The 17071-nt window shown below is 44.4% G+C and overlaps 1 protein-coding gene across 1 annotated transcript; it reads right to left on the bottom strand.

Moving 5' to 3' along the window:
* Nucleotides 1–2366: 2366 nt before the first annotated feature.
* Nucleotides 2367–16492, bottom strand: LOC118311612 (junctional protein associated with coronary artery disease). The gene is made up of 4 exons (XM_035635634.2): nucleotides 16387–16492; nucleotides 11023–11471; nucleotides 5318–9201; nucleotides 2367–5011 (listed from the first exon to the last, which is right to left on the bottom strand). The coding sequence occupies exons 2-4, from the start codon at nucleotides 11346–11348 to the stop codon at nucleotides 4977–4979; spliced, it is 4245 nt and encodes a 1414-aa protein (XP_035491527.1). The 5' UTR covers nucleotides 11349–11471; nucleotides 16387–16492; the 3' UTR covers nucleotides 2367–4976.
* Between the last annotated feature and the right edge of the window lie 579 nt (nucleotides 16493–17071).

Raw genomic sequence — 17071 nt, 5'->3', positions numbered from 1 at the left:
TTGTTAATTAACGTCACTGTGAAAGAAACTAGTGAATTCAGTGTTCATGATGAGTGTGTGAAATCTGGAATCTGAATTCTGTGATGAGACAAAGAATTTGGCCATTTTAATATTAATTTTGTGACTGTGGATACACCGTTCACAGACTCATATACCACTATATTATATATTATTTTATAATTATTATTATTACCTCCACCAAGAAGGTTATGTTAGCACACCTGTCTGTTGGTTTGTTTAAACCATGATTTCTATACCTGAGGAAAATGGCTGCCAATGGTTACAAACGGATACGTCCATTTAAACTTGTGTGTCTCCCATTTTAGTTTGCTTTTCCTGGCAAAGCTGCAACAATGAATTGATTCAATAATTACCAATAGACTACTAAATAGAATCGCCTACTATTTTCACAATTGATTGATCAGTTTATGTAGTTTTAATGGGTAAAAAAAAGGTCAAAATTCTCTTAAATGTGATAGATTTCTGGTTTCTTTGCTGCTCCATGACAGTAAACTGAATAACTTTAGTTTTTATCATCTTGGGAATTTCTAAACACGATCAAGATATTTTTGTGTGGTATTACATGGACCAAAAACTAAATAATTGACAGATTCATTGATAAGTAAAATAATTGTTAGTTGCAGCCTAAATAACTATAGATTAATTAAATCTATAGATTTTGCTAAATTTGACAGTTGTCCATTATAGGCTGAGTTAATTCAAGCTAATGTGGCTAGTAGCAGCAATGATAATAAGGATACATAACTTTGGATTAATGTAAATTATAGTCATCCAAAGCCAAATTACCATATCCAAAATTATTGTAACTATGTTTTGAGACCTTTATAATGGAAATTTGAAACTGTTTAATACCCTTTAAATTGAATTGGTATGAAACAGGAATCTTTGGATTCTTCGTGGTATTAAAAGGTCTTAACTTTCTAGAATCAACTTGCAGAAACACAATACATGTTGTAGATGTAAAGTGTAAATGTAAAGTTGAAATATTTCTTTTTGAATATGTTCACTAGGACTGATAAATGTACATTTTGTGAGAACCTAGGTTGTTATTCCTCTATGGTACATAGATGGTACACGCCTCTGCCCAAAGCAATGGGAGGAACGTGAAAACAGAGCATTCTGTTAATAGATAAATTAAGGGAATATCACATTATTAGAGGAAGCACTAATCAGACTTTTTCACTCTCCTCTCAGAAAGAAAAGATGGAACACAGCGGAATGTGAGCAGCGTCTGACGATGGATGGCCTCCAAGCCCCGGAGAGCATGCTGGGAGGTTTTTACAAGGTCCAGCACAAGTGCCGTCGTTGCCAACCCTTTAATTCGGCAAGTGGAGCCCAGTGTGACAGTCTGGCGGGGTAATTGGTCTGAAACTGCCCGTATACAAATCAACATGTGTGAAAAGACACACACACTTGTGGACTTTCATTGATTTTTACTTCTGTATCGCCTTAATAGAAGTAAAAAAAAAGAGAGAAATATCTATGCCTTGAAAAATTTGACCTTTTGTGACAGCTTTCTTTTTAGAGCTGCTATTGACTACTGGTTGTTTGCATTGCTCCTTTCCACAAAATAATGTTTTTACTTTTTTTTTTTTTAATATTCTATAAAAAATAAATGATTTCCCGAAGTTGATATGTTAAGGTCATAGAGTACATGAAGCTCCAGGAAATGTCCCCTATAAGCAATTGATCACAAACGACGTTCATGCAAAGAGTTTATTTATGAATCAGACTGCAGTGTCATACAACAGTAGCACAATCATATGACTATGGATTATGCTCATATTTATAGATACAAAGATAAAGGCATGTGTCAAAGAAAGAAAAAAAAATTAATGAGTTCTCTTTTTGATTTACTCTAAAAATAGCTTTTGAATACTTGGCATAGATTTGTAAATTAAATTATGAAACGTAATGTTTTGCCCACTGGTTTTTACTATTGGAGTACCAAATGCAAATATATTTTATGAAAAAGTTTTTTTTTCTCTCCCTCCTCTCTCTTGCATTTCATGCAAGGAAGAAAAAAAGATGTCAGTGAGTACAAAAAGCACTTAAATCTCATATGAAAATATAAAATATTACAAGTGTGCATAATTACTTCATGTTGCACATAACCTGCAGTACAAAGAGTCGAATGACACTATGTTCAAGTGTACCTGACATGCCAAATTATTGGGTGAGGGGGCATATGTTCTGAAATAGCTATTCAAATGTTGTTAGGGGCAGTTTACACACAAGACTGAGGCAAAAGCCTTTCTGTCTTTAAAATGAATTGAAATATGGGATGTTAGTAATTATGGGCGCGTCGGCTTGTCCTCCCCGTGATGATGCCGACTATGGGCTTGTTTTAAAACACTGAATCTCATCCTGTACTCTTTTTTTTTTTTTTTTTTTTAAACAACTATACTTTTTATATTATTCTAAGTTCACAGCTTTGATTCAATGTTCCTACAGATGAACAGCATGAAGAGCAGAAACTATGCTACTGTACCTCTCCAGCCAGAGGGATGGCAGAACGAGTTGTTGGTAAAAAACCTAAGGTATGAAACAGTGCTTAGTACATTAATATTTGGCATTGCCTGGAGTATAATGTAATGCACACAGAATAAGGCGACATGACCCAGATTTACAAGAAACGTTTGAAATACCAAGACAAAAGTTCTGAGTTGATTAAAATGCTACAACTGTAAAAATGCTACATAACATTTAAGTGATACTGAATGAACGATTGAACAGTGATGGGTTCCTACAGATCTGTTGTTGATACGTTGTACCAATGCAACACTGCTGTTCTGGAAAAAAACATGTAAAGGCAAATTTGTTTTTAATCCACAAGATTTTTTTGTCATTATTTACATTCTGAGTTATGGTTTTAATTTATCAAAAACCCCTGTATTAAAAAAAAATCTCAAATTTTTTTAATACTTTTTGCAAATACATGGTTTTTAGCCAAGAATAGCATACCGCATTGTATCCATTAGTGCAATAAGTGTTACTGACAGCACGACAATTTACACAAAATGAACACGCTTTTGAGTGAAAGAAACAAAGAAAGGAAAGAGGGATTTAGGCGGAGGAGAGAAAGGAAGGGTAGAAGGAAGGAAAAGGAAGAAAAAAAGTCCCACTTTTATTTCTAAACAAGTTTTGAAGAAACAGAACAGAACAATACATGATCTGAATTGGAAGACGTACAAAGACATAAATAAGACAGCGGCCATGTCTGACCAACGACATCGGAAATAAAAGCAGAGAGATGGATATACGCATCAAACATCACGAGGAGACTCCAACAATGACACTGTTAGCGTATGAAAAAGCACGATCAAATAGGAAATCATGGCACAATCAAAAAGTTTCCAATCACGTCAACACTCGCATTGATGAACCCTAATCGCTCACTGAAACCGAATCGTGTGATCAAGGCACACCACAGGGTCATCCCTTCCAATGTCACGCCATTCGATTTTTAAAGCACTAGAAAATTATGTATACTCTTAATATGATACTGTACAGACATATGATACTTTCAGCTTTTGATATAAGCGTGGAGAAATAATATTTCATGGTTGAATACAAAATATCTCTTAAAATATTTAAAATATACTTTATTTTGTACATTATGCAAACTCATTAACAATTTGATGATCAAAAAAATAAATATTCCGTGAAATGTCGTCTTCTGCTTACAGATGTATGAACATAGAGATACTGTATATCATGAAGTAAACACCCGCCCCCTGTTAAGCGCCCATATACCCTGACACAATTCCGTATCCCTGTAGTATAATTTGAATGACACGCTCACATTAAAACTCTTGACCATGGTTCCTACATCTAGTTCCACTCCACCACTGAGCTGTTTATACAAGAGTATTGCTCTATGGATCTTTTTTCTGTTCGTTTTTTCCCTATATCAATCTTTAATACTTATCAAAGTTGCTGACCACCATTTCAAATACTATCTGTGCCTTTATTGCTTCCTGAAATTACCTGGAAATGGGAGCCAAACATCAGATCAGGCCAGATTGTTCAGGCAATCAAGCAGAGACTTCACCTGATCCAACCAGGAAATACACACCTGGTTAAAGAAGGCAACTCTCCCTCTCCAGTGTAGAACCAGTGTAACGTTTAACAGGTCACTGATCCATCATGTCATGTGGTAAAGAGTCACTCTTCATTGAAGAGCTCTTTTTGTTATGGTTGTGGTTGCAGTGTGTACAAAAGCAATGAGAAAGGGTTGAATGTCATGAAATTTAAAAAAAGGAAAGGCTGATTCATCTCATCTGAAAATCAAAACAGTTCTCGAGCCAGAGACAGTGATGTCCAGTTCTAAAACAGCTGTTTCCGCACCACAACAATCAGATACGCAGTTTATTTTGGTGTACGTTAAATGCAACAGAACAGGTTTGTGACGGTAACCCTTCTACGTCTATGCTAGGTTAAACATAAATGCTTACATTCATATCCTTAACGGCTCGCCTGTAAACATACAGATTTGTTCAGAATACGAAAAAATGTCTCAACTGTATTCACTATGGACATTTAAGAAGTTCTAGTATGCGCGACAGAATTGCATAATGTCTGCCAATGAGAAAAGCATAGGGAGGTTTGAATAGAAAGGAAAAGCCGCTACAAGAAGACTAACTAGTAGAAACCCTATAAGAGGATGGGCTTGGGGATGAAGGACAGATGGGGTAGTGGGTAGTCAGTTTGGGAAGGCCGGGGAGGGATTTCGGAGTGGAAGTTGCCCCTCAGGTTAAAGGGGTACCTCCCTTTGGCAGTGGAACAGCACTCTTAGAAGTCAACGCAGCTCCGAGGGGTGAGGGTGTACACAATGCTCTTGTCGGACAAGAAGGCCATTTCAGTGTCAAAATGAGATGAAGGCATTCTAGTAGGCAGCCAGGTCACAGTGTTGGAGCTAATAACCTCAGATGGAGATGATGGTCGTAGTCTTTCTACAAAGTCTCCACTCGGCTGGGATCATGGGGTTCTGAGATATAAAGAAGAAAATTATTCACTCAGAAATAGTGTTTATTTGTATCTATATCAAATATTGTATAATTTTTTCATGTAAAGTATCTAAACCAAATCAGCAAGGTTAAAAAAATTACCGAAACTGCAATATCTATCACAGTAAAATTCACTTTTGAAAGATCGGTTTTCTTTGAATTTGTCGAGGAGGGTAAAAGATTTATTCCATCTTTGGACAGTGACACCATATTTTGGAGATGTCTTTAACCTCAACTTACACAAGACTATAACTTTTCTTCAGATCTTTAATTTCCTCTAATTTTACCTGAGAGAGATGACTCCTCCTCATTTTGTAACACTGTCTCCACGGAGACCTGCTGTGAATTGGTGATCTCTTGGTCATTCTCCTTGTGTTTCTGAGGCCCAAGGTGGATCTCCTCAACTTGTTCATCCTTGCCCTCGCCCTCTGCCTCCCCTTCCCCAGAGTCAGTACTCCTGATGCTGAGGCGCCTCATACGATACATAATGTCCACGTCCCTCATCCGGGCCAGGCGCTCAACTGCCACCCGTCCTGGAGAAATAGCCAGCTTGTTCTGCAATGCCTCCATTCGGTTGGATGGCCCCTTGCTCCGCCTCTCTCCCTCCAAGCTAAGAGACAGCCTGCGGTCTAGGTTTGGGGGAACTGAAAGTGGCAGTCTATCTGGTGGAAACTCTGGTAACCCTGGGTGGTCTCGCCCAAGATGAGTCCGTAGAACAACTCTTTGCTCTGGGACAGCAGAAGGCTTCTTCTCTCGCTCCTGCTCGTCATCACGCATTGTATTGTCTTGTCTCTCACATTCATATTTCCCTTCAGTTTTGTCTGCACTGCCTTCAGGTGTTTCCCCTATACTAGCCTCATCCTCTCCTACTTGTACTTCCTTGGCTACTGTTTCACAGACTCTATGTTCCTCTGTGACTTGGGGGTCTGCAGGCACATCATTTGCTAATATTGTGGATGTGCTCGCCTCTGTAGCTCCATTCGCTGGTATGCTCTCAGCAAGATTAACTGCACCCAAATTGTCAAAGTTTACTGCCTGAGCACTGTCTGTTTTTTCATCCCCTCCCAAATTTTCCTGTGTCAATGAATGCTGCTCCCTTGTTGCAGCACAAGGATCAGACCCTGACTGATTCAGACTTGAGTCATTTGGCTCCTCTGTTATAGAATCTTCTGCTGGACTTTCTAAGGCAGCACATTGTGGTGGACTGCCATTTTGATTGGCTGAACTGTCTGAGCTGTTCTCCTCATGCAGTGGAGGCAGTGTGCCCTGTCTCATCTGATTCTCAAGCTCTCGTTTACAAATAGGGCAATCCTCTTCTGATTCAGCACTGGGATCTTGAAGAGAATCTGCGTCATTAGGCTTTGAATTGCCTGTGGATGCTTTATTGACATCCGTTGGGTCTCTAGGGTGACGCAAAGTCTGGCATATGTCCTCATAATCTGGAGGACTAGTGAGTGTAGAGGCATCCTGCATGGGCTGTCTGTCTGCCCAGGGCACCTCAGCTGATGTGGTGTGCGTTGTTGGACTGAAGTCACAAAGTGGTGTTTCGATGGGCTCATCTGGCAGATCTAGTTTTACTGTCCTGCCATCATTGCTCCGTCTGCGCGAAAGGTGCGAAATGACCCTGTATTCTCTAAAGCCTGTCTCCCGAGGTGGGACGGGAAGTTCCTCCCTAAGCTGCTTGCTGAAAGTCACTGATTTTGTTGCAGGCCTGGAGAAGGCGCTCTTGACTTCCCTGTATTCTGGGTCAACAGACCAGCTTACTGCACTGCGTCTAAGGCTGCTGGGCTTGTTGAGAGGTTCTGATGTCAATCGGATTTTGATACGCTCAGGGATTTGTACAGAACCATTGGGGACTTTATTGCTGGCAGTGCCTAGCTCCAAGATGTCTTTGTAAGCCTCATTGAGGTCCTCTATGCACTTATCAACGCTGGGCTGTTTGCTGCTCTGCTGCTGCTGTTGATCCTGGACTTCTTTTTTGATGGTCTCAAGCTCTTTGACGGCATCCCATGGCCGCTGGATGATCGGTTTCAGTAGGAACTGTTCAAATGCCTCCTGTCCAGTGTTTGCTGCTGGTTTGGTCTCCTCCACATTTCCTGAGGCTGGTACTGCTGGCTGCTGAGCTGTGCTCTTGTTCAGCTGGTTGGAGAAGGTGGCTGTCAGGGAGAAGGCGCTGTTGCTTGACAGTTTCAGACTCTTCACTCCCTTTATAGGAAAAGTGAAGGAAGAGCCCACTGCGCCACTGCTGTCAGGAGGGTCTTCAGTGTCGGGAGGGACAGGTTCTTCTTGTGCTTCCTTGTTTTCAGGATCAGGTTTTCGGGCCTCTGGGCTAGTTTGTGTCTCCTGGTCTCGATACTGGTTTGAAGGCCAGGATCCCGACAGTTTCAGCTCCTTGTAATGGTTTATTTTAGGGGGTCTGCAGGGAAACTTTTTAAACATTTTGCTGCTTGCTCTACTGCTTGTTTTGCTGCTCGCTATGCTACCAGTAAGTGCTTGCAGCTCAGCTTCTGCTGAAGATGTGCTTTGGAGACTTTGGTTTGTTAAGTGGCCAGTTTTATTATCACTTGGACTGTCTGCTGGGTCTGGTGACTTCTCATTGTTGTTATTCTGATCACGGATTGTCCCAGTGAGCTGCGGAGTAGCAGGGACAGACACCAAACAAAAAATTGTCTCACTAAGTCTCTTTTTTAGATTCTTGTTTTTGTCTTTCTCTGGTGGATCAGGTAGCTCCACCTTTTTTACCTCTGTCACAGTTTCAGAGACACCCTGATCAGCCGGCTTGCATGGGGGAGGTGGTGGTTTACCCAGAATAGATGAAGGAAAAAACAGACTACGGTTTTGATCAGAAGCTACACTGTCACTTTTTTTACTTCCCCTGTTAGACCATCGAATACTGCTGTCGTTTTCAATGAGAGCTGTTTTGCGGCCATCAGTATTGAGAGCTGGACCCTGTTGGGGAGGAAAGGCACTATCATGTGTAGATTGTCCTAAAATCTTAGCGGATGGAATCTCTTTGTCGATGTTACGGATCTTGTCTGAGTCGGTGAGAGAATTTCCGCCAAGCCCTCCTGAGATTTGCTTCACTCTTGGGTCTTCAGTGGGTAATTGACGGGCATGCTCTGGTTGTTCTTCATGTCCAGAATGCACCTGTTTTCGATAGGATCCACCACGGTCTCCATAATGCTCCAGCCATGAACCACCTGCATGTCTGGAAAACCATCTTCCAGGATCTGAGCTGTGCATCTGCAGAGCTTCCGCCCTCCATCTTAGGTTCACCATGTCATTGCGGTTGATTGAAACTGCTCTAGGGAGAGGGGGTCTTCTATAAGATGGGGGTGGGATGTAGCCAGGGGGCTCCATTCCATAGATGGCAGAGTGTTGTGCGTAATAGTCTTGTCTGAGCTCCCCACCCCTTGGATAATAGACAGACCTATCTTTTTGTTTGGCACCCTGTTCTATAGCAAGCATTTCTGCGCTACCCCTAGTCTGCTGGTGAATCTCATATGATGGAGGCTTTAAAGGCCTGCTGAACCTGGGCTTCGGTAAAAGTGCAACATGGCTGCTTGGCCCAGCATTCCTACCCCAACGCTCCCTGCCAACAGCACCACTATAGATATACCTACTATAGGGCCCAGAGAAGACAGTGCTGCTTAACCTCTGTTGTCTATCAGGTAGGCTAGGCCTGGATGGAATGAGCTCTCTGCCGTCAATTCCATCAGGTGATAAAACTCTCGGGAGAGACTGAGACTTTGCTTTAGTTCTAGGGTGAAAAAAACCCTCCGGTGTCCTCAAGCGATACTGTTCCTGAGCCCATCTGTCCCCATCCCCATCCGACAGCTGCCTTCCCAGGCCCACAGCAGGCCTCCACTCTTCTGTACCGAGGCTCTGACACTTCCTCTCCCCAGTCACCCTGAGCTGACCAGGGGCTGCATCTGGATCCCTTAGCCAGGAAATGTCCTCCCATAGCTGCTGCGCTCGCCTCTCTGCCCTGTGTTCCTCTGCAGCGATCAGGGCCTGTGGCCTCCACGCACCAGCAGAGGCCCTCAGCTCCCTGCCATCGGCATAGTCCAGGAGGATACTGAAGTCCTGGCCTCGCCTTCGCCAGTAGGAAATATCCCTTTCGTCATGGCTCAGCGGCTCTGAATAAGTCAAACTAGGGACATCGTAGAACCTAAAAAGTAAAAGAAAAGTTCAGTGTTGATGAGACAGCCACAGTGTTACAGACAAACGTGGCAAGCCTCAAATCTCAAAAGCTCTTTTAAGTAACGTGTCCATGCCAGCCTCGAGCATGTGTTTGGCATTGGCAGCATTGGCTTTCCAGCGCAACTTAATCAAGGAGAGCTACATATACAATATGAGAAGAAAGAGCTTGAGTCAGTGGCTCCCAACTCCCTAGAAGACACTACGAAATGGTAATGCTACTGCAATATGATATGTATATTAAATATTGCTGACCTTTTCTAAGAAGCTGGTCATTTGGAAAACGACTGTGGCCCATTACATGATCTGACGAAAAATAACTCCCCCCCCCCCTCTGTTTAATTGATCACATAACTCAATTAGTAAGATCAAACTGTTCCCTTTTAGGAAATACTGCATGCAACTTTTATGGCAGGCCAATCCACCATGTGGACATAAAGGGGGGAAAAACGAAGTGGGTCTTTTTTTAATGTTGCTGAATGTAATATCACAAGCATTGCCCAACTAACATAGAATGGCAACTGGGTGACAAGTCACGTGTGATAAAGCAGTGGCGCCTGGAGATCATTTTAGTTACAGATCAATATTTACCTAAGTGCATGATATAGCTGCATGTTGCACTTCCAAAATGATTATCCTAGAGAAGGCATACTATATCATAATGGATTAAGGCTAAAAATCTGAGCATCACTTCTTAGTGTTAAAGAGGGTAATTTGTTAAATTATACTGTAATTTCTAATTTCCTCAAGCAGTTGTGGTAATTTTCTTGCTGCGGCCGAGCAGCACTGCTGCATTAAACCGTCACTTCCGAGCATGTTTGTCAGTTAAATGGAACGAGGGATTTGAGATCCTTCATGGAACTCAAATACAACCATCAGATCTCTCAAATGAAATAAATCAATAATTGTATTTTCTCAGGGTATTTTACACCTACAGCCATGTTTTGCCGTTAGCAGCTCCCCCCCCCAAAAAAACCCAAATGAAAATGTAACCTTACATACGTATCATCCTTACTTATTACAATGTAAGTGTGAAAAATATCAAGACCAAACAAAAAAGACAACTCAAAAAAAATGAATGAATTACAGTGACACCCTTCTCAGAGCTCCCGTCTCGTCACTGCACTGCACTGCACTGCACTGACTCACTGGGTTCGTCACTGTACTCATACGTTCAAGCAGCAAAGTCAACGGATCACCCGCAGCAGCGTACGTTACTGTATGGCTGAGGGGAGCCACGCTGTGCACACTTGCCCAGCAACATGCTTACATCACAGAGCACGTGCTGGGCGTGATTCGGTGTGCCAGTGTTTACAGTGGGGTGATTACGCGCCTGTCTCGAGGCGCGTTCAGTCCTCCCCGGTTTTCCGTCCGCCGCCTCTGTCGCTGCTATTTACATCTGCCTGCCTCTGCGGAGGCCGCGGAGACGCTACCGCCGCGCGATCTGGGCTCCACAGGGACGCGAGCCACCTCTGTGTGCAGGCATGCAGACAACTCCCGAGTGCGAAAAGGCACCTTTCATGATTCCTATATCTATACGTCGGTGGTGCTGCTGCTGCTGCTGCTGCTGCTGCTGCTGCTGCAGCCACGCTGTTCTGTTCTGCAGCTCTGGAAGGAGGGGAAAGGGAAGAGGAGGAGGAGGAGGAGGACAGAAAACCCTGCGCAGTGCAGACTCAGTTTTGCATGCAATACCGAAGGGGCCCCAGTGAGAGGAGGGGGGGAAAAGGGGGGGGGGGGGGAAAGGGGTGTGGGGGATTGCAAAAGAGGGGTGGGGTAAGAAAAACCCACTCACCCGCTATCCGTGGCGAGAGAATCACCCAAGGGCTGAGCGTCACCTAGGATACCGATGCCGATTTCCTTCCTCCTCAGGATCCTCTCCCCGCTCTCGTTGTCGGTGGCGGGGTAGCCCTTCACCAGTGCCTGCCTGCTGCCGTAGATGCCTGCGATGGTCGCGCCCCGGTCCGCCTCGTACCCGTTCAGCGTCCCCCGGCCGGCCCGGTTGTCCACCAGCTCGCGCTGGCAGTCCGCGGGGCGCTTGTCGTAAGGCGTGGCGGAGGGAGGGCCGCTCTTGGGCAATTTGTATCCGTGCGAAATGAGAAGGTCCTCCACGCTGTACATGGTGGTGTCTCGCTCTCGCTCTCGCTCTCACTTCTGGGGCAGGAGGGCAAAGGTGGGGTGTGTTGCCTTATGCGCAGTGCTGCCGGTGGAAGCTGGAGCACGTCTGCTCAGCAGAGGCCATCACTGTGGAGGGGGACAGGGGGGGGGAAGTGACGTGTGAACACATTTATTCCTGCATGCATTTGAATCGAGGTCGTTTTTCTTTTCATTTTTCACAAAGCACAAGTTAAGAGAATCAGTGAGCGTTCTCCCAAAGTGTGCGTGTGCTTTGCGCAACTCGCTCTTTTGTGCGGACAGACATTATGGAGGCAAGTCTGAAATGTTCAAAATGCACCGCAGAATTCAAGATACCATCTTCTTCTTTTAATACAGTTTCACTGTCTGAATATGATCATCCTCTTTCAACAGAGACAAGAGCATTTTGCGATCAGCCACACCCTTCACGTTACCAACTTTACAAAAACATTCCTCTCACAGTGAAAAACTGCTGAACTGCTGAATACTACTGAGTATTTCATGTCCGTTCAACCACTGAGCCGGCCAAATGATTTCTCTCCCCTTTGTCTGGAGTAAAAGTACGGTGACAATGGGATTTATCATTCAGGTGCCAGGAGGAACATTTGTCATTACAGTCAATATAATCACTTTTAGCAATCGCCGGTCAATGCGGAGCAACATCCGGACACTGCCCCTTTTCTATCGTGTAGATATTAAATGCTGCACTTCCAATAAACCAGAGTCACTGTGCACACTACAAAGAAATTCTGCCCCATTCAATAAATACATCTAAGATTAAACGCCCCGCCGTACGATCAATCTGCGTGAGATACTCCTGAGGTGAAATCTCTGCCCGTGCAGTTTGCATTATACGACGTCCTGCTAACTCAACAGAGCTGCAAAAAAAAAAAAAAGGGGGCCGTATGCCCACACACAGGAAATTGAATATCCGACATAAATCACTAAATATAATGTCTACGGCCCTTTTGTCTCTGCTGTGTCAGCATGTGCGGCGAAAGTTGGTGCGTTGCCAATGTGTCGTTACTGCATCAAGAAGGAAAAAAAATCTGGTACATTTATTGTTATTGCATGTAATTAAAGTGACCGAGCCCCTGATTCATACGAACTGGATCGAAGTTCAAGAAAAACAAAATTGAAAATGAAATGTAAGCGTAAGTCACATGACGTGGATCTTAATTCTTTCGCTGAGGACTTCATGATATATTATATCATGATCCTCACCTCTAGAAGTGTATTTACTGTATTTCCTTACAGCTCTTCTCTCCGACTGGAGTCAGTGGCTTTAACACTCAATGAAGTGGATCAAATTTACTGTAGGAAGGTGTTTGACAAAAAAAAAAATTGCCAATACACACGGCATAATCTACTGTTTCACCAGAGATTGATCTGCAGATTATTGTCTCCAGATAATCGATTGTTCTTGTCCTGCGTAATGATTTTTCAAAACAATAGTCAAAGTACATGTTATAGCTCCGGTCACAGGAGACGATCAGCACAAATGGAAAGTGGAAACCAAAGGGAACGTTGAAGAGACTTCAACAATGAATCAAATATCCAAAATAGTCAATAATGACTTTTCTCCTTGTCGTTTAATAAACCGCTCATTTCGGGAGAAAACATGTTGGAACGTATATACTGAACAGAATAATGTTAGTTTCAAAAGTGTGTGTGTGTGTGTGTGTGTGTGTGCGTGCGATGTCTTAATTGGTGTCTCAAACGGTCCGTGCCACCTGGGGACGACGACGGTGGACGGATTATAAAACAGTAAATCGTCGATCAAAGGCTTCGCCCGCATTAGTATTCCGGCTAATCGCACCCGGACTTGAATTGTGTCTCTCTCTTCATTTTTCAATTATGAAGGTGTCGCCCAGAGGACAAGTACAGCGTTCCTGAGTTGACTTGCAAACATCTCCTCAATACTAGGGTCAATACTTCTGCCAACGTTGTGTACAGCAAACACATTGGCGTTTTGTTTAAACTACAATACTTCAATAATCCAAACATATGTATATATATATATATATATATATATATATATATATATAATACCAGACATGACCAAGACTCCACATATTGAAGTTTCCAAGAACAGAGAACCTGAATGCGCTGAACAATCAGCATGTTTAAAAACGACTACAGTTACACTACAAGCTGTTCTTTCATGGTCGAGATACATAATGAATACCTTGCGATAGGGCAACACGATGCCTCTCATGATATTTACTTTCTAAAGATTTCAAAATATGAATTGATTACAGTCATTATAACTTTAAATGGTCCTTTTTGGAGCATGGGGCTGAGACTCAACAATGAACCTGCTCGTCTTATCGTTTGATTGATTAATCATGAAATGTATGTAAAGTGAATCACAAAGTTCTCACGCTTGCTCATTTTGTTGAAACCGACAGTCACATTATCACATGCCAGAAAAAAAAAAACATTTTACATGAGAAAATGGAACCGGTTAAATATTTATATTTGGCTAGAACGATATTATCAAATGAGTTGGTTATCAATTTTCTTTCAGGGGACTGATTGATGGACGAATGACTGCAGCTCGGAAACACACTACAAGAAAAAAAACTTTACCTTAATCAGTTCATCTTTTGTTTTTGTTTTTATCACTGGTGCGCAATATACTTTTTCATAAAAGATCATTTTGTTTTGATCTATTTGGAGGGAAAAAGTCCCCACCCCCCCTCCTCTTGACCTCAAGGTGACCTTAACATTTCTCACATCCTAACTTCGTGCCCCTTCGCGGTGGGGGGGGGGGGGGGGGGGGGGGGGGGGGTGTCGCCTCGGTCCTGCAGGGAGCTCATTTCACTTAAAACACCAGATTCAATCTTTCACCTGGAGATGATTATTACTATCCAGATGTGTGAGGCTCAGTAGAAACATCTCCTCTCTACATGACCGTGTGTGTGTGTGTGTGTGTGTGTGTGTGTGTGTATTTGTGTGTGCGCGGTGTGTGTGTGTGTGTGTGTGTGTGTGTGTGCGCGCGGTGTGCGCGTGTGTGTGTGTGTGTGCGCGGTGTGCGCGTGTGTGTCTGTGTGTGTGTGTGTGTGTGTGTGTGTGTGTGTGTGTGTGTGTGTGTGTGTGTGTGTGTGTGTGTGTGTGTGTGTGTGTGTGTGTGTGTGTCCCCACATTGTCAGGGACGACACACGTGAAGACGGATGAGCCGACGGCACCGTCGATGTCACTTCGCCCGCTCGACGAAGCCTCAGCTCATCCCAAAATAACATTAAACAAGTCGACGTGCCGAAAAAGAAAGAACAAAAAAAAAATCACAGCTTCTGATGAGAGTCCTTCCGAACTATTCCGAGCTCTTCGATTGGTAGCGGACGGGTGGCGTGAGTGATTATTAATGCACAATCAACACGAGGGGCCTCATCCAGGAGCAGTCATGATGGACGGCAGAAAAACAAAACAAAAAAGTCCATCTTCCTTTTATCGAAGAGTGTGAGAGAGAACCAGAGTGACCCAGACGCACAAGGTCAAATGATCGCAGGGAGAATGTGGCACATGAGCCTTCTGCTTCTTTCTTTCTTTGCATAGCAACAACACACAACTACCATCGATAGTTGCGACACACGTGTATTTTTAAGTGAAGTGCTGAGGGGGTTGTGACGCATCTGTGGCCAATGAAAGGTAAGATTAATAAGGTCAGCTGTTTGAAAAAACTTCTATTTATCAACTGATGATTGCCGAGTCCATCTCTGCTCTGATTTCCGTGCAGCCTGTGCAGCTCCTACACAAAACACCACAACTTTGTCGAATGTGCACGAGTCTAACTTTGTTTAAAAATTGAGTTTTAACCACCCAGGCACCCCTCCCATGCAGGAGCAGGAGGGAGGGGCAACCCCAAGCCCCCCCCCCCCAACGTACAGGCGCCTTTGTATAGCAGACTGCATATGCACAGGTAGTGGCCACTGTAACACATCAGCAATAGCAAGGCAGCAGCACCACCCTGACTGCTGAGGGAGTGTACCTACATCTTACCTAGTGATAGGGAGGGGGGGGGGCAAGAGGGGCTTATCATGAAAAATATGAAAAAAAACTGCTTATGCAAAGCACAAGTTCTGCACAAAGTGTCCACAAAGTCAATCATGATTCAGTTTTTTTTAAAAGCTCCCTCCTTCCTGAAATATAACTCTGACTATGAATGAATAATGATTTGTGAAATAGATCCATTGTATCATAACACACACACACACACACACACACACACACACAGCAGCTGCTCAATAATGCATCTCAGGTGTTGAAGGAATAGCTGCCCAGTGCATGTAGACACAGTACAGTGTGACCTACTGTCTCACACTGCAGCGCTGTGTGGCTCAGCCTACATGCAAAAAATTGACTGAGCTATGAAATGATTTTCCCAATCAGCTCCCAATAATACCTGCTCCGCCCTGTGCGCCGCAGGTCCAGTGCCCCCCCTCTCCCTTCCAAAAAAGAGAAACCCCTCTTCCACCTGCACACCCACTGTAAGTTGAAGTCATGCGCTCATGTTTTGAAGGAACGCCCGCTTGGCCAAATCATAATCATAAAAACCAACGTTGGCGCAAAAAAAAAAAAAGGGAAATGCGCGCAGACCCCCGCCTCGGGCCGCGGGGCAGCGGGGGCCCCCTTAGCTCCGGCGTGGATCTTGTCGAAGGGCGAACATGCATCTCTTCTTTTTTTTTCCTGAGGTGTGTGTGTGTGCGCGCGCGCGCGCAAGTTGACGCGCGCGTAACGAGGAGCGGTTTTGCAGATGCGTCTCCTGTGAGTGTTTACCAAGAGGACCGCTGCGCTGCGCTATGCACGCGCGGCGACGTGAGCCCCCCCCCCCAAAAAAAGACATACAGCAAAAAAAAAAAACACACCCCTCCTTTGGAAATAAGCCCCCTCGAGTCGAGCATTGCAAAGCAAAGGATTGCAAAAAAAAAAAGACATGTGCAAGAAAGATAACGGACCATCAGGGCGTGTACATATGAGCGACATCGTGATGGGATGGAGAGAGGAGCGAGGAGACGCATACCTGGGAAGATGCTTGGCGCGGCCGTCGCAGTTTCCCCTGCGCCCGCAGCTCCGACTGCCGAGACCGAGCTGCTCTGCACCGAGCTCTGAGCCGAGCATGCCGATTGGTGGGCAGAGACGCGCCGGTTGCTGGCTGCCTGCACTGGGCTCCCCTCACCACGCAGCTGAGGCGGGGTGGGCGAACTGCACACAGGGAGGGAGGGAGGGAGGGATGGAGAGGGATGGAGAGGGATGTCGAAATGGTTTCTTCCAAACTGTTTTCTCCTAACTTTGCTTTTTGCTCTCTCTCTCTCATAGCAACAGTCATGTTTGCCCCCGCCGCCACCCCCTCTCCACCCTCCCTCCTCTGAATCTGCCATATTGACTTGAATGATAAATGCAAACATGTGGAGGAGCTGTGAGGTCTTTGTGTTTTTGGTAGATAAAAGAAGAAGAAAAAAAAGACCTGACAGGAGCACACCTTGGGTGTTCCTTTTCAAAGAAAGGTCAGCCGCTGCTGGTGCTGCACTACTCAGTCCGGGGGGGGGGGGGAAAGGTGCCCATGCGTCAGTTAACTTTTTAGACGTGCGAGCACGGCAGAACCGCACCCTCGGTGATGATGATGAGTCGTCACCGTGCGTGTGTCCCATCCGACCCGTCCAGTGCCGAGACAGCCTGGCTAATTAAATGTGCCGAGCTCAGGCCTT

Source organism: Scophthalmus maximus, chromosome 5 (assembly GCF_022379125.1).
Source record: "Scophthalmus maximus strain ysfricsl-2021 chromosome 5, ASM2237912v1, whole genome shotgun sequence".
In the NCBI taxonomy this organism is placed as follows: domain Eukaryota; kingdom Metazoa; phylum Chordata; class Actinopteri; order Pleuronectiformes; family Scophthalmidae; genus Scophthalmus; species Scophthalmus maximus.
The sequence above is the reverse complement of the archived record's forward strand: the minus strand, read 5'-3'. Positions and strand labels throughout refer to the sequence as shown.

Excerpts from the sequence above, each read along its gene's own strand:
- LOC118311612 (XM_035635634.2), bottom strand. The coding sequence starts at position 11,348 with ATGTACAGCGTGGAGGACCTTCTCATTTCGCACGGATACAAATTGCCC. Across the intron at positions 9,202-11,022 it reads TCTCTCGCCACGGATAGCGG|GTTCTACGATGTCCCTAGTT; the intron begins GTGAGTGGGTTT and ends TTTACTTTTTAG. Across the intron at positions 5,012-5,317 it reads GGAGGAGTCATCTCTCTCAG|AACCCCATGATCCCAGCCGA; the intron begins GTAAAATTAGAG and ends TTTATATCTCAG.